General features: G+C 37.0%; 1 protein-coding gene across 1 annotated transcript in view; it reads left to right on the top strand.

The window, feature by feature from the left end:
* Positions 1-1,782: 1,782 nt before the first annotated feature.
* The window catches only part of SMARCA5 (SWI/SNF related, matrix associated, actin dependent regulator of chromatin, subfamily a, member 5), a 40,812-nt gene continuing 21,832 nt past the window's right edge, over positions 1,783-20,762 (top strand). The window contains exons 1-8 of the mRNA XM_055336499.1: positions 1,783-2,380; positions 5,781-5,855; positions 10,964-11,130; positions 15,234-15,334; positions 17,498-17,598; positions 18,329-18,508; positions 19,851-20,006; positions 20,097-20,228. Of these exons, the coding sequence (XP_055192474.1) occupies positions 2,204-2,380; positions 5,781-5,855; positions 10,964-11,130; positions 15,234-15,334; positions 17,498-17,598; positions 18,329-18,508; positions 19,851-20,006; positions 20,097-20,228 (1,089 nt within the window). The 5' untranslated portion in view covers positions 1,783-2,203. The remainder of the gene's footprint in view (positions 2,381-5,780; positions 5,856-10,963; positions 11,131-15,233; positions 15,335-17,497; positions 17,599-18,328; positions 18,509-19,850; positions 20,007-20,096; positions 20,229-20,762) is intronic.

Below are 20,762 nucleotides of genomic sequence, written 5' to 3'. Positions count from 1 at the left end.
GACATAGGCAGAAGGAGAAGGCCCCTGCAGGAAGCCGGATGTGGGATTCGATCACAGGACCCCGGGGGTCATGCCCTGAGCCAAAAGCAGACAAACACTGAGCCACACAGGCATTCCAGTAATTCTCAGACTTAAGAACCTTTCATTTACATACTTACATATATTTTTAGGGTTTCCAAAACAGGGCCCAAGATATGTATTATTTTAGAGTGGAGAAATATTCCAAATATTAAATGTTATATTCTTCCTCCTTAACAATGTCAATATTAAATACATTTTTATCAAACAATTATTTATTGTGTGTATATGTCAGATACCACCCTGGACACTAACTTTTACCCTGATACCTGAACTTTTTTAGGTAAAAGAACATTTTTTAATATTAAAAATAAATTTTCTCAATATAATAATATAAAAATTCATTTAAAAAATAAAAAACACAAACACAAAAGAATTAGGACATATACACCACCACTTTCAATACTTTTATGAAGATCCTTTCAAATTTTATCTATATTTTTGAACTGTTAAAAAAATTTTTTTCAATTGACACTATGTAATGAACATTCTTGTACTTTATAGTTGTTAAAAAGTTAGTAATAGTTCGTGAGTGTATGGTAGTTTTAAAATCACAGTTCCATGTTAGATTCAGGCTGTTGGTAGCTTTTTGAATTACATGCGAAGGCTCTGCTGAATGTCATTGCAGGTACTTTTCTAGTATATCCTTAGGCAGTGTCTTATAATCTCAGAAATAGCATTTCTAATGGGTTGGTAGATGTTTTCCAGATCTCAAAAAATTACCATTTGATTAGTTAAAAGTTTGTGGTCTATACATTCTCAGGAGATCCTCTGTGTATGAAATTCCACATAATTAACCAGTTAGTTGAAAACTTAACTCCTGAAAATTGTGTCTCCTTTATTCAATAAACACTGATGGCATTCTTGGCACGGGGATGCAAAGATGAATAAGAGCTTGTGCGATGCAGATAACAATTTACTGTAATACGCAGATTTGCTATCCTACAGAATACAATGTGCTTAAATTCTGTAGTAGACGGATGCACAAGACCCTTAGGCACTGTACAAGTGTACCTGCAACATTTCCTAATGAAATAAAATTAAAAAAATAAAAAAAAGAAAATAAAAGAAGGTACTTTTTATTGAATATTTGGTGGTTGAGGAAAACACAACCCACCGCCTCTGTTCCTTGGTTACTCGTTTCTCACATGGCCACGTGCAATAGTTTTTTTTTTACTTTTAGCATGTAAATTTGGAGGAAATACAGTCCAACTTGTATCGAAGTACCAGAAATTTAGAAATGATTAATATAGCTACCATGGGAAGACGAAAAAAAAAAAATCAAACTTCATGAGACAAGAAAGACGTCATTTGGGATAACCGTAACGTCACCGCCATGGCGTCACGCCTATAAGCGGAGGCGATAAAGTGCTAAATTCAGCGCACGGTAGCGTTTCAGTGCGCGGCGCGAAATTCCGGCGAGTTCTCAGTTGGTGCCATCCGCCCCCGCCAAGCCCGGGGGAGAGCACGGACGGGGACAGCCGTTAGACCCCGCGTTTGCGTCACGCCTCGGAGCGACGCCCAAACCTACGTCTTCAAACACTGCCCCGAGGCCACGCCCACCCCTCGCCCTGGAGGCCGCTGGGAGCCCTCAGGGGGCGTGGCCAAAGGTGAGGCGAGGGAACGCGCAGGCGCACTCAGAACCTAGTCAATTAGCCAACTATTAATCTCGCGAGGGTTGAAAGTCGGTGGCGTAGGTAGTTGTCCTGGATGCTGGTGAGATAGATGATTTTTTTCCCAGAGGAAGAAAAGGGGGCGGCGAAGCTAGTTCCCGGTGTCGGTCTCTCTTTCGCTTTCCTTTCCCCTAACTCCAACCCTCCGCCCTCCCGTAAATCAACCCGCCTTCCCTGACCTCGGTGACCCAGGTGGCCCCGCCCACTCTTGACGTGATTCCCGCCGTGAGGTAAGCGCCGGTCGAATCCCGAGCCCCGCGGAAGAGGAGGCGGACGTCAGGGGGAGGCTGCGGGCCCGGTTCCGGCTCGTAGGAGAGCCGCGGCGCAAGGGGGCATTCGGGTGGCCTCTCGCTCCTCCGTCAGCTCGTTGCGACGTAGCCACCCAGGCCCGGGCCTTCTCATCTCTGCCGAGCCGGGCGTCTGGCAGCAGCGGGTGACGCACACGGAACATCATGTCGTCCGCGGCGGAGCCTCCGCCACCCCCGCCTCCCGAGAGCGCGCCTTCCAAGCCTGCAGCCCCGGCCGCCAGCAGCGTGAGCAACAGCAGCAACAAAGGCGGCCCGGAGGGCGTCGCGGCCCAGGCGGCTCCCTCTGCGGCTAGCTCCGGCCCCGCGGACTCCGAGATGGAGGTGAGAGTGGCTTGTGGCGCGGGGAGAGGGCGCAGTGGGGAGGAGGAGCTGGTTCCCTCGCCCGGATTTTAGTGATCGGGCGCAGAGCCGTTTTCCACCCCTCCTGCATCCAAACCCGGCCTCAGACCCTTTAGAGCCGAAGTGGTTATCCCTGCGCCCTTGTGCTTAACCTACCCACGCCGACTCAGATGGATTTCTGGCACTTCATATTTACATTATTTGTCTCCAGCGAATCTTGCCAAATTCTCCTTGATTACCGAGGCCGAGAAGGACCTACCCGGTTTTTGTTTTTTGTGGGTTTTTTTCTTTTTTTTTTTTTCGGTAAACTCCCATAATTCCCTTACCCATCTCTGATTCTAGCTTTTAGTTTCCACTAAACTTGCGGGAAGGTAGGGAGAGATGCCCCTTAGTGGCGAGGGAAGGATGCGCGGGGTAGGGAGGCATTTAAAAGCAGTGCGTCCGAGGGCTCAGATCTTGTTTTCTTCATCCCAGGCCTTGTGGGGGCGGTATCCGTTTTGGGCAGAAACAATGGCTTGAGCTGGAAGGCCGAGTGCGCAGTGGGGATAAGCGGGGCGCAGCTGCTCCCATGAAGGGAGACGAGGCTCCTCCCAGGCACTGTTCCTTCGGGAGGGAAAGCGACCAAGGCAGCAGCAGCAGCTGTCTTGGACCCCCATCTAATTTGAGTCAGGGGATGGATGCGTGAATGGTGAATCAATGACAATGGGGCGGTTGGCTTTCAAGTTCAGCGCAATTCCTCTTTTTGGGCCTTGGCCTTCCTTCCCCCCTCCCCCCCGAAAATTGGTACTGCTCGCTAGTCGAGCCTCCCTTCCAGAGCTAGGGTTGGCCAGGGGATGGTGACAGCGCTGCGGGGGTGGAAAGTTTGGGGAGCTGCCAGGCGGGTCTCTTGGGCATGCTCCAAGACTTTGTGATGTCTGGGAACAAAGTAATTGCTTGCTCCTTCCAAATTTTATTCTTGGCCTTCGGTCTGTTTTGAGTTATTTTATAGTCATGGCCTACAGATTTCTGGGATTTTTTCCATCCTTAGGTAGAAGGAGTGAAGGTAATACCGCTCTGAAAAGGATCCTTGATGCCGAATTAACACAATAAGTAAATGGAAGTGCAGTTTATCCTTGGAGCATTTGGCGTACCAAAGTTTTTACTTGGGCACCAGAGGTCTAATCTGGGGTGACGTAACATCACGTTAATAGTTTATGAGAGAATTTTGTGGTGAGGGTAGGTTTTAGTGCAGTAGGACATTGATATCCTGTATTTTTAAGTGATTTGATTTTAGCTTCAAATTCTTATCAAGTGTTGCTTCTTATTCTTAAGGTTTTAAATGGTTGTTTTGAATTACCAGGACTGTTTAACCTGATTTCTTGCTTCGTGGTGTATGTAAGTAGGTTTGAAAATCTTTGACACTGAAAGCAATTGTGTGTAAATAGACAATTCTCTGCAAAAGCGTGTCTGTCCATAGTTTTCATCAGCCTCTCAAAAGGGTCTGTCGTTCAAATTCTGCAATAACAACCAGTATCTCACTGGAGAGATTAAATATTAGAAAGCAGAGTATTTTAAAGCCTAAACTGCCTTTAAGTTGCTATTTTAAAATTCAAGTGGAATTAAAGTTTTAAGTATTGGATATTGATGTGATAACAAGTACCAAATGAAGTCCAGGCCATATTTATTTGCCAAATAAAGAAATTGAGTCTTTTGATAAGTAGAATCTGTGATAGAACCCAGGTCTGGCTCTGAAATGGACCCATTTCCCACATATTTTACCCTGTCATATTCTTAAAAGAAGTATGTTCGAGAATTTTATTTCTTGAGGAATGACTTATTTTTGCTTTTTTGAAATAGGAACATGAGGAATTTCATTTTTTTAATCAATTTCTTTACTAGTTTTAGTCTTGATTTTGTTTCTCTTCGTGTTGATTTAAAAAATTTTTTTTAAGTAAATGTACCTTTAGTCATTTTCTTAACTGAACTTGGAAATCATTGAAGTTCAGTGATAAAAACTAGGTTTGAGTCTATATATTTAATGTATCTGGCAATCCTAAATTAAATGCCTTTTTTTTTGTTTAAAGGTAGAATTTAACGTGGATTTTTTTTTTTCAAAATTAGAAAATAAATGAAGTCTTGCCTTTACAAATTTTTTTCTGACAAGGCTGACCTTCCCAAGAATATTAGCTAGCTTTCTTTGTATGCAGTGAAATTTTCATTTTTGCTTGGTACTGATAAGTTAAGGGAGTAATTTTGTTTTTTGTTTACTATGATTTTTTTTTTTTTTTTTTTTGGCAGCATGGATGGAACCTGTTTTTTAATCTTTGTTGGTTAGGCTGATAATTTCAGTACACTGTATGCCAAAAGACTAGACTGATAGGTACATTGTATATCAATAATCATCTGACCTGGAATCCAAACTTTTTTTTTTTTTTTAAACTATGAAAGAAATAATGACTATTGTTGGAAAACGCATTTTTTTTAAGGGTATATTTTGACCTTTCATGATATCCAGTACCATTTTGTGAAGTAAACTAGTAGAAGGCTTTATCATTTCTATTTGTGGACACCAGAGATTTGTGATGAGCCTAAAGGTAACATAGGTGCCTAAAGATCTTAGCAATGAAGTTAGACTAGAATATAGATAATTTGACCTCTCAATTCTGGTACTGTACCTGCTCCAGTTCCCCAGTTTTTTAATCCAAGGTAGCTTTATTATAGTACATATTGCCAAGCACAGTTTTGTACGTTGTTAATGAAAATTATACTTTTCCTAACTGTTCTTAGTTGTTTTTTTGACAGATGAGTAGAACTTTGCAGAGTAGTTGTTGCTGTTTTTTGTTTGTGGTCATTTGAATGTCAGGGTGAATAAGTTTGCAAGAAAGGATATTTATTACTAATTTAGGAATCAGATGTAGTTAGGGAGTATTCGATTTAGGATGTATGATAATTTTTTGGTATTTTTTCCAGAAGATGGAAATCAGAGTAATGATAATTTCTAGGTGTATATTTGGTAGAACACAGTAGATATTGCAGTTTTATGAGTAGAAGGGAACATAATTTCTATGTCATTTAATTTGGTTTTATAATATTTATTGAATGAAAAATAGATTTATTGAAAGTTATTTTATTATTATTCTAGGATGATGTAGATAATAGTGTTGTGTTTTAATCTTGCAATAGTCCTGCAGTTTAAATACTTGGGTTAAATGGATTGTTGTCATCGTGGCATTTAATTTCATCAAGATATCCTATCTGGTTATACTATAGCCGTGTAAGTATCTAGCAAGTTTGGAGTAGGAATGTATTACTCAGATTGTGTTTTAAGTAGAAATTAGTTTAATAATAAAATAGTATGTTAACTAATTTTGAAGAACAATCCATGATTTTTCCCTCCTCCCAGGAAGTATTTGATGATGCATCTCCTGGAAAGCAGAAAGAAATTCAAGAACCAGATCCTACCTATGAAGAAAAAATGGTATGCTTTAGGTATATGAATTGAGTCTATAATAACTTTTCATTAGGTGGTGGCATGGACCAAACTTCTGCATTTAATTTTTATAATTGAAGCACTGATATCCAATTGAAATAGGTGTAACATGGGATGCTGTAATTTTTGTTATTTGCCTATGTAAAGCAAATTTAGAAGTATTACATGAACATGCATAATAGTATTATGTTAATGTATGAGATATGTTACTCTCCTTTATTTTGAGATTTAGTGTCAGGGAGTGAGGAGAGTAAAAAACCAGAGTAGTAGTTATTCAGGGTATATTCTGCATCGATCTATCATTCTGTTTCACTGGGTACAAAGACAGTAATACATGCTCCTTGCCCACAGCTTTTTTACAATATGGGTGAGATCTTTACAGAACAGCATATGATGTTACTCTACTTGAATCCTCAAAGACCCTGAATCACATTTCATACCTTAGGAAAATTATAGCATGACTTAACCATAACCTATGAAGAGCTTTAAGCTTAAATTCAGATTCAGTAATAATAATGGCTAATAGCAAATGCTTACTGTACTAAGCCCTATTCTGAATGCTTTATATGGCTTAAACTCATTTAATTATACTAAAATCTTATTTTATTTTTTTAAATATTTTTTAAAGATTTATTTATTTAGACAGAGAGAGAGAGAGAGAGAGAGAGAGAGAGAGAGAGAGAGAGGCAGAGACACAGGAGGAGGGAAAAGCAGGCTCCATGCCGGGAGCTCGACACGGGACTCGATCCCGGGACTCCAGGATCGTGGCAGGCGCCAAACCGCTGAGCCACCCAGGGATCCTGAAATCTTATTTTAACATGTTAAATAATAATACCACCATACAATACAACACAGTATATATGCTCTTTAAGAGTAAAAACAGTGTCTTAATCTTACTGTCTTCACCTAGAACAATATCTGGCACATAGTATATTTTAAGAACTATTTTTTGAAATTTACTTTTTCTTCAACCTTTGACTTTCTCTTCAAGATCAGTAAATATTTTTTGAATCTCTTAAATAGTTTCAAAATCCTAAAAATACTTAGGAACACATGTATATATGGATACATAATGTACATGATACACATAGTAATATATAAAACATAAATGATATATTTTAATTTCAGTGTAATTAACATACAGTGTTATATGAGCTTCAGATGTACAGTACAGTTATTCACTAATTCTCTGCATTATTGCTTATCACCTATTTCGTCTGCCTCTGGTAACTACCAGTTCTCTATATTTAAAAGTCTGTTTTTCTCTGGTTTCTTAAATTCCACATGTGAGTGAAATCATAAGGTATTTTTTCTTTTTATTTCACTTAGCTTCTTAGATCTATCCATGTTGTAATGGAAAGATTTCATGAAATGACATTTTTATATATATATTTATATATGATTTCTATTATATTTTATATATGTGTATCTGTAATTGTTCCACATCTTTTCTTTGCTGTCAGACTTAAAGATATATTTGCCAGCTCTGCTTTCCCATTCATTTCCTCAAACCCATCACAATGGATGTTCTGTCACTAATACTGTACTAGTGAATCTAATTTCCCATTTATAGCTTAATTTTACTTTCATTCATCTCACTTTTGTCTGATATCGTTGACCACTCAGAATTTTTGCTTGCCTTGTAAGAGCTTTTTTTCCTTGTCGATACCCTATTGACAGTTCCTTTGTCCTTTATCACATCCTAAACATTTCTTGAACAGTTCAATCCTTGTCATTGGTTTTCTTTTTCTTTTTTCTTTTTTTAAGATTTTATCTTTAAGTAATCTGTATATCCAGCATGGTGCTCAAACAACCGCAAGATCAAGAGTAATGTGCTTGCTCCACTAGCTGAACCAGCCAGGAGACCCTATCCCTGGTTTTCTTTAAACTGAATTCTCAGCATTTATCTCTAGCTCAGATGCTTCCAGCCATTGTATTTTCATTTGTTTCTTGGACATTTAAGTCTTTCTTAGGAATATCCAAAATTGCATTTATTCTATCTCACACATCTGCATTTACTGATAGTGACAGTTCTTCTTAATTTATACCCAAGCTGTCCATGATGGTACTTCATTTTAATAGTCTTGCAAGTTTAACCTCATAATTCCTCTTTTTTCTCCATTGTCCTATTCAGTATTCTTTTATTGCATGGGTTATTTTGTTTGCGTCTGTTATCTGTTTCCTTTTAATGATCTGGCCTCTTCCAAATCGCTCCATATATTTCTTTGAAGTTTTTCAGTCTCCTAGTTATTTCCTTGACTAACACTTTTCTTTTAAGCAAGCTCCCTTATCGCTAGTTTCTAACCATAGGTAAGTCTCAGTATCCATTCTTCATTCTTTTTTTTTTTTATTTAAAGATTTTTTTTTTTATTTTTATTTATGATAGTCAGAGAGAGAGAGAGAGAGAGAGAGAGAGAGAGGCGCAGAGACACAGGCTCCATGCACCGGGAGCCCGACGTGGGATTCGATCCTGGGTCTCCAGGATTGCGCCCTGGGCCAAAGGCAGGAGCTAAACCGCTGCGCCACCCAGGGATCCCCCATTCTTCATTCTTGGTTCCAAAGGATGCTGAATACTATTTGAGAAAACTAAACAATAGTGTTGATTGGTATCAGAATAAATTTATGGTTTATGGTTTTTACGCCCTTAGATTTTCAGTATTTATTGTGCAACAACCCATTTAGTTATTTAAAAACTTTACCACTCTGGTTAAGTTTTCTATTTCATTTCTGCCATCCTGATTTTTCAGGCTTCTTCTACAGTTACACGCCTTTAATTTATTTCCCTTCTATTTCCAAATATGTATGGCCTGTACTGCCCTGTGTCATTTCCTCCTGTTTCAAAGAAAGAAGCTGATTTTAAGCTATTGATTTTAATCTATTTGATTTTATGATTTATGTCCTTCAGGTTCCTAATCTTACTGTTTCTACTTTTTAAGGATATTTTCTCTTTTCTCTTTAAGATCTCAAATCATTTTTATTTTAATATTCTCATTCTCAGCCAAGGTCTTTGCTTATTTTTCCTTCAACCCTTGCCACAGTTCCACTAAAAGGTTAGTCTGTAAATGTTGTTCTGAACTCCTTGGTTCTTTGCAACCATTACCACTTTGAAATGAATGAGTTGTGAGAATTTTGAAGTCACTGACTTTTGTGTAGAACTGTGATGAAATTTATACTTAATTCCTTAAGGCAGTAGTTCGAAACTTGATCATATAGAAGGTCTTGGATATTTTTGCTCTGATGGGTCATGAAGCACACTTTGAAAACTTAAAACACCTAGAGCCATTAAAGGTTTTTGAACATTAGAGACATGTGATAAGATCTAAGAACAGCATATCCCCTTCTGTGTTGAAACATTATGTCTTAGGATTTTCCCGGTTATCCCTGTTAAAATTTTAGTGCTATTCCCAGTTCTTTTTACTCTGCTTTATTTTCTGAACATTTATCAGCTTCTGACAATCTCATAATCCCTTAGGTTGATATTGGATTATAAGGGGGGAGGGTGCTTTCTTTGGTAGGCACACAAAACTAGTTGTTGACCCTAACCCTAACCCTAACTGAATGGCTATTTAAGAAGTTAATATTGATTGAAAACTTTTGAAAGAAGTGAAAAATACTTAGTGATTTTTGAATACTGCAGAATAGGTTTTACCTTAAAATGTCTAACTCTGACCTATCTGAATTACTTTTCAGAGTTTATTCGATTCCAAATATAATTACAATAATTGAATAGATTTTTTTCATCCCCAACATCTTCTATAGTTGCATGTTCTTATTTTATTATATATGCATTGAAAAGTGAAATAGTGCAAAATACATATAAGTATCGCAATACTTTAAAATAGTTTGTAATCTTCAAAAACAAAAAAGTGAAGCTTGTCTTCTACAGGAAATTATCATGGGGAAATATGTTGATTTCAAGGATCTTAAGTTTTTTTGGTTTAAATTCTTCCATTAGTGTGATAATAAGGAACATTTCAAAGTGGCAGATGTTAGTCATGAAAGGATGAAATAGTATTAACTGCATTGGGTTAATGAATATTTCATGAACAATAGATTTTTTAAAATTTTTATTTATTTGAGAGAGAGAAAGCATGAGGAGAGGGAGGGAGAGGAAGAAGCAGATTCCCTGATGAGCAGGGAGCCTGACACGGGGCTCAGTCCCAGGACCCCATGATCATGACCTAAGTTGAAGGCAGATACTTCACTGACTGAACCATCCAGGTGGTCCCCCGCTCCCACTTTTTAAAGTAAGCTCTTTGCCAGATGTGGGGCTTGAACTCATGACTGAGTTCAAGAGTCATGTGCCCTACCCAACTGAACTAGCCAGGTGCTCTTTAATAATTGTTTTTTAACCGGATACCTTTTAAAAATTTGGCACAGCTTCACTGATAAATGACCAATGTATTTTTCCCATTTCTGAATAAATTCACTTGTATTTTTTAAAATTTTTTTCTAAATTATTTATTTATTTATTTATGATAGTCACAGAGAGAGAGAGAGAGAGAGAGAGAGAGAGAGAGAGGCTCAGAGACATAGGCAGAGGGAGAAGCAGGCTCCATGCACCGGGAGCCCGACGTGGGACTCGATCCTGGGTGTCCAGGATCATGCCCTGGGCCAAAGGCAGGCGCTAAACCGCTGCGCCACCCAGGGATCCCTAAATTCACTTGTATTAAATAATTTTTTGGTCAACTATATTGATGAATAATTGACCCAGTGCAGTTTTAAGTATAAATCAGTGAGTTTTGGCAGATTGATGCAATCAGCCACCTTATAGTCTTGATGTAGAACAGTTATATCATCCCCTGAAAAGTTTGCTCTCATCTTTATCCCCTTGACACTTCAGATCTGCTTTCTGTCACTAGCTATAATTTCATGTAAGTGGAATCACAATATGTAGTCTTTCGGCATTTGGCTTCTTTGACTCAGTATAATGCCTTGCCTTTTTTTTTTTTTTTTTCCATTTAGTGCTTTCGAAACTTGCCTATGTTACATGTCTCAATAGTTCCTTTTTTATTGCTGAGTTCATTGTATAAAGGCATGCTGTAACTTTGGACTCTGAAATTGTATTAATATTTTGATAAAATGTTTTTTTTCAGCAAACTGATCGAGCAAATAGATTTGAGTATTTATTAAAGCAGACAGAGCTGTTTGCACATTTCATCCAGCCTGCTGCTCAGAAGACTCCAACCTCACCTTTGAAGATGAAACCAGGGCGCCCACGAATAAAAAAGGATGAGAAACAAAACTTGCTATCAGTTGGCGAGTGAGTAATAGTTTATACTTCAGAGTTGTTGACACATTAATTTTTGATAATATTCATTAGAAGCATAAAATCACTTCATTAAAAAAAATGTTTTAGGGCTGTTATTTATTTGGCCCCAGTTAGCTTGATGGGATGTAGCCATACTTGTATAAATAATTGTAATGCCTTAGCTCTTACGGCATTTTACTGTTTATGGAATTCAGATGTTATCCATTCCTTGTAGAAGAAACAAATGCAGAGTTTAAGCAGCCTATTTAATATCCCATAGGAGTAATTAGAATAATCCAAGCTTGACTTTAAGTCTGCTTTGGGGTATGCTGTAGGCATAAATCACATACATGCATCAAGGGGATCACTTTTATCTGAAGTCTTTGGTTGTTTAACAGAATGTTGTGATGATTTATGCCGTAGCAGTTTGTCTCAAATTTGTATTACTTCGTTGTCCTGCAGATTGAATTGTCAAGTTGTATGGTGGGTGCCCTTAGGTGGTTGTTTAAAATGTGTAAAGTAATTTACATGTTCAATTTATAAATACTTTCTTGGAATTTTTGTACTGATTGGTTAATTAAGGTGTTTAATTAGTTATAACTAATAGATTTGATATTAACAGCTTTAGGATAATCTCAGTTCCTGAAATGACTGAAGTGAAATTCCCAAAGTGAAAAATGAAAAATAATCCACTAGATTATCTAAGAGAGGAGATTATAGATTGTTATCAACAATGTTAAATTTACCATACAGTTTATAGAAACATGAAAACATGAGCTGTACCTTGAAGGAATTTTCATCAAAAGCATAAACACAATACCTTAATCTTACTGGGCTATTCTACTCCTCTGATATATCTTATTCCTTATCCATTGTGTGTCACCTGTTTGTTTTAATACGTACGAAACTTCATAAGAGAGACATTTGCACTTCAGATGTATTTAAATTGTTCAGACTTGAGAAGTTTGCAGCTATTTTCATTTATTTTTTATTTAAAATTAAAATTTTTTTGAGAGCATGTGAACAGGGGGAGAGGCAGTGGGAGGGAGGGAGAGGATCTCAAGTAGGCTCCACAGCCAGAGCCCTACATGAGCTTGGATCTCAGGACCCTAAGATCTCTACCTGAGCCAAAGTCAAGAGTAGGCTAAACTACTCAGGTGCCCCTTGCAGCTATTTATGCTTTGGAAATGACAAATACTGTAACGTGTATTTTTATGGTATAGGTAGTTACTATACCTATAAGGTAAAAGAAACACTTTCTTTTTTTTTAATTTTTATTTATTTATGATAGGCACACAGTGAGAGAGAGGCAGAGACATAGGCAGAGGGAGAAGCAGGCTCCATGCACCTGGAGCCCGACGTGGGATTCGATCCCGGGTCTCCAGGATTGTGCCCTGGGCCAAAGGCAGGCGCTAAACTGCTGGGCCACCCAGGGATCCCAAAAGAAACACTTTTATTGAGATTATATAACATAAAGATATTCTGTAGTAAATGTATAATAAATTGTTTAGCTTGGTCTTAACTAGTGTTACTGAGGAAAAGAAGTCTTGGTTTAGAGATTTCTTCTCTATCCTTCAAGCCCTTTTAAGTGGAAAGTTAGCTTATGCAAAGTCATTAGGGTGATGGTACTATCCTTAAGTATAGGAACGTATATATTTTTCTCTTCCATCCACAGTTATGGTCAACAGACCCTTAACTTGAAGTAATGAGCACATTCCAGCTTTTATCTTCAGTTTTATAACTAATAATCAACTATCTTGATAATAATAGATAATAATAATAGACTGTGATACATTTTTTTAAAGATTTTATTTATTTATCCATGAGAGACAGAGGGTCAGAGACACAGGCAGAGGGAGAAGCAGTCTCCCTGTGGGGAGCCCGATGTGGACTCGATCCCAGGACCCCAGGATCATGACCTGAGCCAAAGGCAGACGCTTAACCCCTGAGCCACCCAGGTGTCCTAGACTGTGAAATTTTATTTTAAAAAAAGTTCTTTCCTAGTTTGTGGAGAATAAACTAGAATTGAGGATATATTTTTGTACTCAGTGTCATAGGATTAGAATGCAGAGAAGGACGAGGAATACTAAGACATTCTAATTTGAACCATATAAAATAAGCAAGAGTACTCTTGAATATATTTCCTGTTTTGGTCTGAGTTTTTAAGAAATGCATCTTTAAGAAGACTGATTATCCTCTTCCATCAGCATGTAGTTTTGATGGAAATCAAGCTATAAATTAGATTTACTGTTTTCTAATTTAAATGAAAATATTTGTTCAAAATATATAAAGGTACAAAATTAGAAGCTTCAGAATTAGAGAGTAAGTACTTTTATTAACCTGAGCCCTTTATAGACTATTAAATTTGGCAATATTAAAACTGCAGAAAATTAATTTTTTAAGGGGGTATATCCCAACTTTCTTGGGATGTAGAATCTGGGCATTTCTAAAAAGCTATGAGTAATTCTGATAAATCCCTGGCTAAGAGTCTTTGGTTAACCACTAAATCTCCAGTCTGCATATTCTGCAGCTTTTGGTGAAAGTTGTAGTTTTTACTTATTTTAAAACGTAATATATTCTTAATAGAAGCATGGTTGACACACAGTGTTACATTAATTTCAGGTGTACAACAGAAGTTCCACAACTCTGTACATTATGCTTATGCTCACCATGGTGAAAGTTGTAGTTTATTGGATTCTTAAAAAAATTTTATTTGTATTTGAGTATAGTTGATATACAGTGCTTATATTAGTTTTAGATGTATAGCTTAGTGATTGGACAAGTTTATACATTATGTTGTGTTCATCACAAGTATAGCTATCTATTTTCTTATATTGCTATTGCAGTGTTATTGATTCTATTCCTATGCTCTGCTCTTTATTCCTGTGACTTATATGTTCCATAACTGGAGGCCTCTCTCTATCTCCCTCTCCCATCATCTGTCTGCCCAGCACCCCAACCTTTCCCCTCTGGCAGCTGTTCTTTCTTTGTGTTTATAGTTCTGATTCTGCTGTTTATTATTTTATTATTTTATTTTTTTTAGATTTCACTTACCAGTGAAGTCATATGGTATTTGTCTTTCTCAGTCTGACTTCTTTCATTTAGCATAACACCCTCTAGGTCTATCGATGTTGTCTCAAATGGCACAATATTAACCTTTTGAAAGTTGTAATTTTTAAGGGTTGCCTGGGTGGCACAGTCAGTTGAGCGTCTGACTGTTGGGTTTCAGCTCAGGTCATGATCTCTTAGGGTCTTTAGATTGAGCCCTGCATTGGGCTCTGAACTCAGTGGAATCTGGTTAAGTTTCTCACTCTCTTCCTTTGCTCCTGCACCCTCCCCCCACCCGGCTCACTCTCTCAAATAAAAAAAGAAGTCATAGTTTTTAAAATGGGATCCCTGGAACTATTTTCTGGCAAAAATACTTTAAAAGGTAACTTTAAATTGCAAACTTTGGAATACCTGGGTAGCTCAGTGGTTGAGCGCCTGATTTGGCTCAGGGGGTGATCCTGGAGTCCCGGGATCAAGTCCCTCATAGGGCTTCCTGCAGGGAGCCTGCTTTTCCCTGTGCCTATGTCTCTGCCTACGTCTCTGCCTCTGTGTCTGTGTCTCTCATGAATAAATAACTAAAATCTTTAACTAAATTACAAACTTTGAGAGTTTTCTGTGTAGTTCCTCAAAGTGACATTACCTCAAGTGTTACTCTATTTTTAATAATTGTATGTATATCTTAGAAATCCATGTAAAACATTTCAGGTTTAAATTTAATCCTGGGGATCCCTGGGTGGCGCAGTGGTTTGGCGCCTGCCTTTGGCCCAGGGCGCGATCCTGGAGACCTGGGATCGAATCCCACATCGGGCTCCCGGTGCATGGAGCCTGCTTCTCCCTCTGCCTATGTCTCTGCTTCTCTCTCTTTCTCTCTCTGTGACTATCATAAATAAATAAAAATTAAAAAAAATTAAAAATAAATTTACTAATCCTGCTGTTCTACTTTTCTAGTATTAAATGCCTAATAAAAATTGTGGAATCTTTGTCGGCCACTTGACAATTATGTTGAAATAGTAGCTAGTACTTAAAGGTAAAGTGCTAATCAATTGATTTAATCTTGAACTTGACAGCTACAGACATCGTAGAACAGAGCAAGAGGAAGATGAAGAACTATTAACAGAAAGCTCTAAAGCAACCAATGTTTGCACTCGTTTTGAAGACTCTCCATCATGTATGTTATATACATATATAACTGATTTTTTAAAAATCCTCTTTTAAGACATCCTTTGGTTAATGTTTTGGATCTGTCTTGGCTGTAATTTATAAAGGGAATTTTTAGTAATCTTTTGAAATTTATTGATTGTGAAATAAACCAGATTTTTTTTTGATGAAAATCATAGTATTAATATACTATACTATAATATGATAGTGGTGCTGTATTTCAAAGGTGCGTAAAATGCCACTGTGCTTATTATTATTGCCTGAATGTATATGTAAACCTAGGAATGATTTTTGCCTTATATTTGTCCCAGTTAAGAAAACTTCATGTGTAAAAGAAAGCACTTCATGAAGGCCTTTGTTAACTAATGTCAGGATTTTGTATTAGTTTTAAGATTTTTTTTCTGAAACCTTTGTTATTAATGGTTTTCCGAAAGAAAACTTGGTTAACCAGATTTTTAAGTTTTACTTCTATATAATCTTGATAGTCTAGTGGCACATTTGTCTTTACTGAAGCCTAGCATTTTTTTTCTGATCTTCCTCTGTCTTACTTGATAATTGATTTGTGTGATGGTAGTGGTTGTGAACAACAACAATTTAGGATAGTCAACATAGGACATACAATTTGGACTTGTTATTTAACTATAACTTTAACTCATAATAAGTTGAGCTTTAGACAAGATAGAATCTGGTTAGAAATTCCGCAGTCTGGGATGCCTGGGTGGCTCAGCGGTTTGGTGCCTGCCTTTGGCCCATGGCGCCTACCTTCAGCCCAGGGCATGATCCTGGAGACCCGGGATCGAGTACCGCATCAGGCTCCCTGCATGGAGCCTGCTTCTCTCTCTCTCTGCCTCTCTCTCTGCCTGTGTCTCTGTCTCTCTCTCTCTGTATCTCTCATGAATAAATAAATAAAATCTTAAAAAAAAAAATTCAGCAGTCTGTTTACAAAGTTTGTATCTTCCAATGTTTTTTGGCTATGAGTACTCAGTTACCATTTCTTTTCATGAAGTTAGAAACTAGAGCCAGATATATGGTACAAATGGTGAAGGAAATTTGAATTATTTGGATTATGTCTTTCTCACATTCCTTGTTGTAACTAGTTTACCAGCATTGGCTAGCTTTTTATCCTAAAACAGTGTTTTTTGAAAGGTGATGGGGTACAGATGTGCATGTTAAAAAAAAAAAATCTAGTGATTGTGATGTGTATATACTTAGTAATTATTCTGGGGTGAGAAATGTGTAGTAAAACCCAAAAGAGATACTGTCTCCTTATATAGAGGACCTTTTGAAAAAGTAACTTATGAAGGTAAAGGGAAAACAATCTCTATATATCTTGTCTTATTTCCCCTTTGTTAGGAGGAAAACTAAATCCCCAGAGAATGTCTGTTTAGGTTATCATGGAAGGTTTAAACACTTGGTGTAGAAACACTTGTGGGGGCCCTTGGGTGGCTCGTCTGTTAAGTGTTTGCTTTCAGCTCATCATAGAGTCTTGGGATCAAGCCCCATGTCGGGCTCCCTGCTTGGTGGGGAGTCTGCTTCTCCCTCTCCCTCTGCCCTGCTTGTACTCTCTCTCTGTCTCTTTCTCAAATAAATTTAAAAAATCTTTTTAAAAAAACCAAACCTGGGCAGCCCTGGTGGCTCAGCAGTTTAGCGCCGCCTTCAGCCCAGGGTGTGATCCTGGAGATCCAGGATCAAATCCCAATTTGGGCTCCCTGCATGGAGCCTGCTTCTTTCTCTGCCTGTGTCTCTGCCGCTATCTCTCTCTCTCTGTCTCTCGCGAATAAATAAAATCTTTAAAAAAAAAAAAACAAAAACAAAACCCAAACCCACTTGTGATAACATTAAAAAAAAGATACAAAGAGGCAGGGGAGTCTCTAGGACCAGTATATGGGTAACATAGGAACTGAGTGATTGGGGTAGGCACTCTGATGCTTCACAAATCATGGTTTTTGTTTCTTTGTTTTCTTCCTGCACTTGGTTATTGTCCTTATCCAATTGCTCCTTCTCTGCTCCAGATCACAGCAGCTACCTCTAATGACTTGGAAATTGAAGACAGAAAAGTCAGGGTTAACCTGTGTGGGTTCAAGTTAAACCTTTGAATATCAAATGAAGTGGACTGCCTTAAAAATTCCTTGTGTCTTTAAAATGTGCATTGTGTTTTTTCTTTTATCCTTAGATGTAAAATGGGGTAAACTGAGAGATTATCAGGTCCGAGGATTAAATTGGCTCATTTCTTTGTATGAGAATGGCATCAATGGTATCCTTGCAGATGAAATGGTATGTGTTTGGTAGTTTTTTGGAAGGCTATGTTTTGTAATTTAAAGTATTTTGTACTGTGGAAATTTATAAAAGTTAAGATAATGTGACATCATTTTTATTGATTATAATGCAGAACTGTTAGTAAACTAATCCTCTGTTGTCAAAGTTGGTTTAGTCCCATAAGCAGAATCTATACTTCAGTTGTGAGGAATTACTATTTATGAAAGTATAATAAAAGTAATACATTTTGACAAACCTGCTTTTGGTAAACTCTTGTAATAAAATGTTTTGGCTATTTCCCTCCACGTCTGTAAAGTATAGGTTAATTGACTGATTTTTCATCAGTGATTATTTTCTCAAGGGTGGCAGCTTGTACAGTTCTGTCACAAAACATTTATCTCTTATTACTAGTTTTGTAGTGTTTCAAAGTTTCCTCATGGCTATAGTGCTGAAACATATAATTGCTTGAAGAAACTATGGAGTCAAATGGGTCTTAATTCTAGCCTTTCTGCATGACTTTGGGAAAGTCACTTAAACTTCTGTGCCTTATGGGGATAATTAGCAGTACATCTTTATAGGCGAAGATTAAAAAACATAACACAGCTAAACTCAACACATACCAAGTTCTTGCTGTTTGTTAGCTATTATAAACAAATAGCTTTTCTTTTAAATGTTTTTGTATATCAGGAAATATAAATATGGATGTCTGTTTGTTTTGTTTGTTATTGCTTTGTGGTTATTCTTTCAGGGCCTGGGAAAAACTCTTCAAACAATTTCTCTTCTTGGGTACATGAAACACTATAGAAACATTCCTGGTCCTCATATGGTTTTGGTTCCTAAGTCTACATTACACAACTGGATGAGTGAATTCAAGAGATGGGTACCAACACTTAGATCTGTTTGTTTGATAGGAGATAAAGAACAAAGAGTAAGCTTTTCATGTTTTATTACTTTTTTGAAATTAAAAGAATTTGAATTTAGGTTTGGGGGAGGGGGTAACTAGAGGAGGGATAAAAGAGAAGTCCAGTAATAAACTTGGTCTTCACAAATATTAATAATGTACGTATGTAATGTTATCTTTTTTATTTTTTTTATTTTTTTTATTTTTTTTAAAAATTTTTTTTTAATTTTTATTTATTTATGATAGTCACAGAGAGAGAAAGAGAGAGAGGCAGAGACATAGGCAGAGGGAGAAGCAGGCTCCATGCACCAGGAGCCCGATGTGGGATTCGATCCCGGGTCTCCAGGATCGCGCCCTGGGCCAAAGGCAGGCGCCAAACCGCTGCGCCACCCAGGGATCCCCGTATGTAATGTTATCTTGATGGTGAAGAATCCTACTGGGGAAAGGTGTTGTAGACTATAGGATGCCATATGGGTATAGTTTGTTTCTTTTACTTTGGAATTGGTTGTATAAAATCAAAGGCTGTGTTCTCATTCTAGAAGCAACATCTTATTTTTAAAAGAAATTTTGAGTTTGTGAATTGGTTGGAAATTTGAGGAGCCAGATTTTTTTAGATTGATGTACATAATGCTAATTCATAGTCATAGTAGTTTTTAAAGATGAACTGAGTCAATTACAGTATTTTGGTGAGTTGGTATGGCATTTATTGAAATAAGTTAAAATATTGGTCAGTTGACGTTTTTTGGAAGGAAATAATAGAAATAATACTGATTTGATTAAAATGTACTATTTCGAAAAATAATCTACTTAGTTTTGTTTTCTCTTCATTCAGCTATCAGTGATGATTCTAGGATTCTTTTTTCCTTTTCTAGATAACTTTGCATAATTTAAGTTACCAAGTTGCTTTTTTATTTTTAGGAGCCCAATTTAAACCACTTTTTGCTTTAGTTTCTTGACGTGTAAAATAAGAATAGTAATAGCAAAGTCTTACTAGTTCTGTAAACGTGAAAATAATGAAAATGTTTACTGCAAACAATCCTGGAGTCTTTATTCTATGGCAGAAACCACCCTCCTCTTTCTAACCCCTTTCCTGAGAATTTCAGGGTCTGGTGGAAATGAAGAGAAGATATTTAAATTATTTTATTGAATTTTGCACTGATCAATTTAGTCAATTATTTTTTATTAAATGGCTCTGACATTTAGAAATGATTAATGAAGTTAGTTTGAGCTGATTCTAAATGCTTGCACACTATAGATAACTGTTCCTCTTTAATATTTTCCATCCTGTTTTATTTAGATTACTTGTCATCAGTATGTTTAATTTGTAGTTTACTTTTGCATGATGTAATTTTTTTCTCTTGCTACACAGGCTGCCTTTGTGAGAGATGTATTATTGCCAGGAGAATGGGATGTATGTGTAACATCTTATGAAATGCTTATAAAAGAGAAATCTGTTTTCAAAAAATTTAATTGGCGGTACTTAGTTATAGATGAAGCTCACAGAATCAAAAATGAAAAATCCAAGGTAATTTGGCAGTTGGAAGTGACATCATTAATACCTTTTAGAATTTCATCAATATGTAGAATATTCTAATGATGAATTTGGTTCTTTTAGTTGTCAGAAATAGTGAGGGAATTCAAGACTACAAATCGACTGTTACTAACTGGAACACCTCTTCAAAACAACCTGCATGAGCTCTGGTCACTTCTTAATTTTTTGTTGCCAGATGTCTTTAATTCAGCAGATGTAAGTATGTCTTACTATCTTCTGGTTGGAATATTAATGTTTCTGTTTAATGCTATACATTTTTATAATAAAATTGGCCTTTCAGCACTGCTTGAGATAATTTTTAATTTTTCACTTATATGTAGTCTGGTGTAACCTGCCAAGTTTTTTATGCATCCTGAGAGTTTATTTTTGTGCCTTTCGACTTCAGTATCATTTTATAAGTCATTTTCTTTGGAATGTTACTGATTCACATACCAAATAGGTAGTCATGTTGGTCTGAATTTCTGCAGCTGTAAATGGACTGCTTATGTTCTTAAGGTGCTGTTCAGGTTATTTCCCAAGTGAATTTATGAACTTCACGTAGCTTGTGTTTCTCCAGGGTGGTCTTCAAATTTGGTAAAATCTTTCTAGCCATCTTTTTTTATGGTCTAACAAACATAGAACCTAATCTTTACCTTTTAATAGATTTGCACTGATAAAAATGGTTAAATAGATATTCAAACTATCGTTTGTACCTAAGAATGTAACATGTATCTTAAGAGTCTGTGCTAT

Source organism: Nyctereutes procyonoides, unplaced genomic scaffold, assembly GCF_905146905.1.
Source record: "Nyctereutes procyonoides isolate TBG_1078 unplaced genomic scaffold, NYPRO_anot_genome, whole genome shotgun sequence".
Lineage (NCBI taxonomy): Eukaryota > Metazoa > Chordata > Mammalia > Carnivora > Canidae > Nyctereutes > Nyctereutes procyonoides.
Note: the sequence above shows the minus strand (reverse complement) of the source record. Positions and strands in the feature narration are given on the sequence as shown.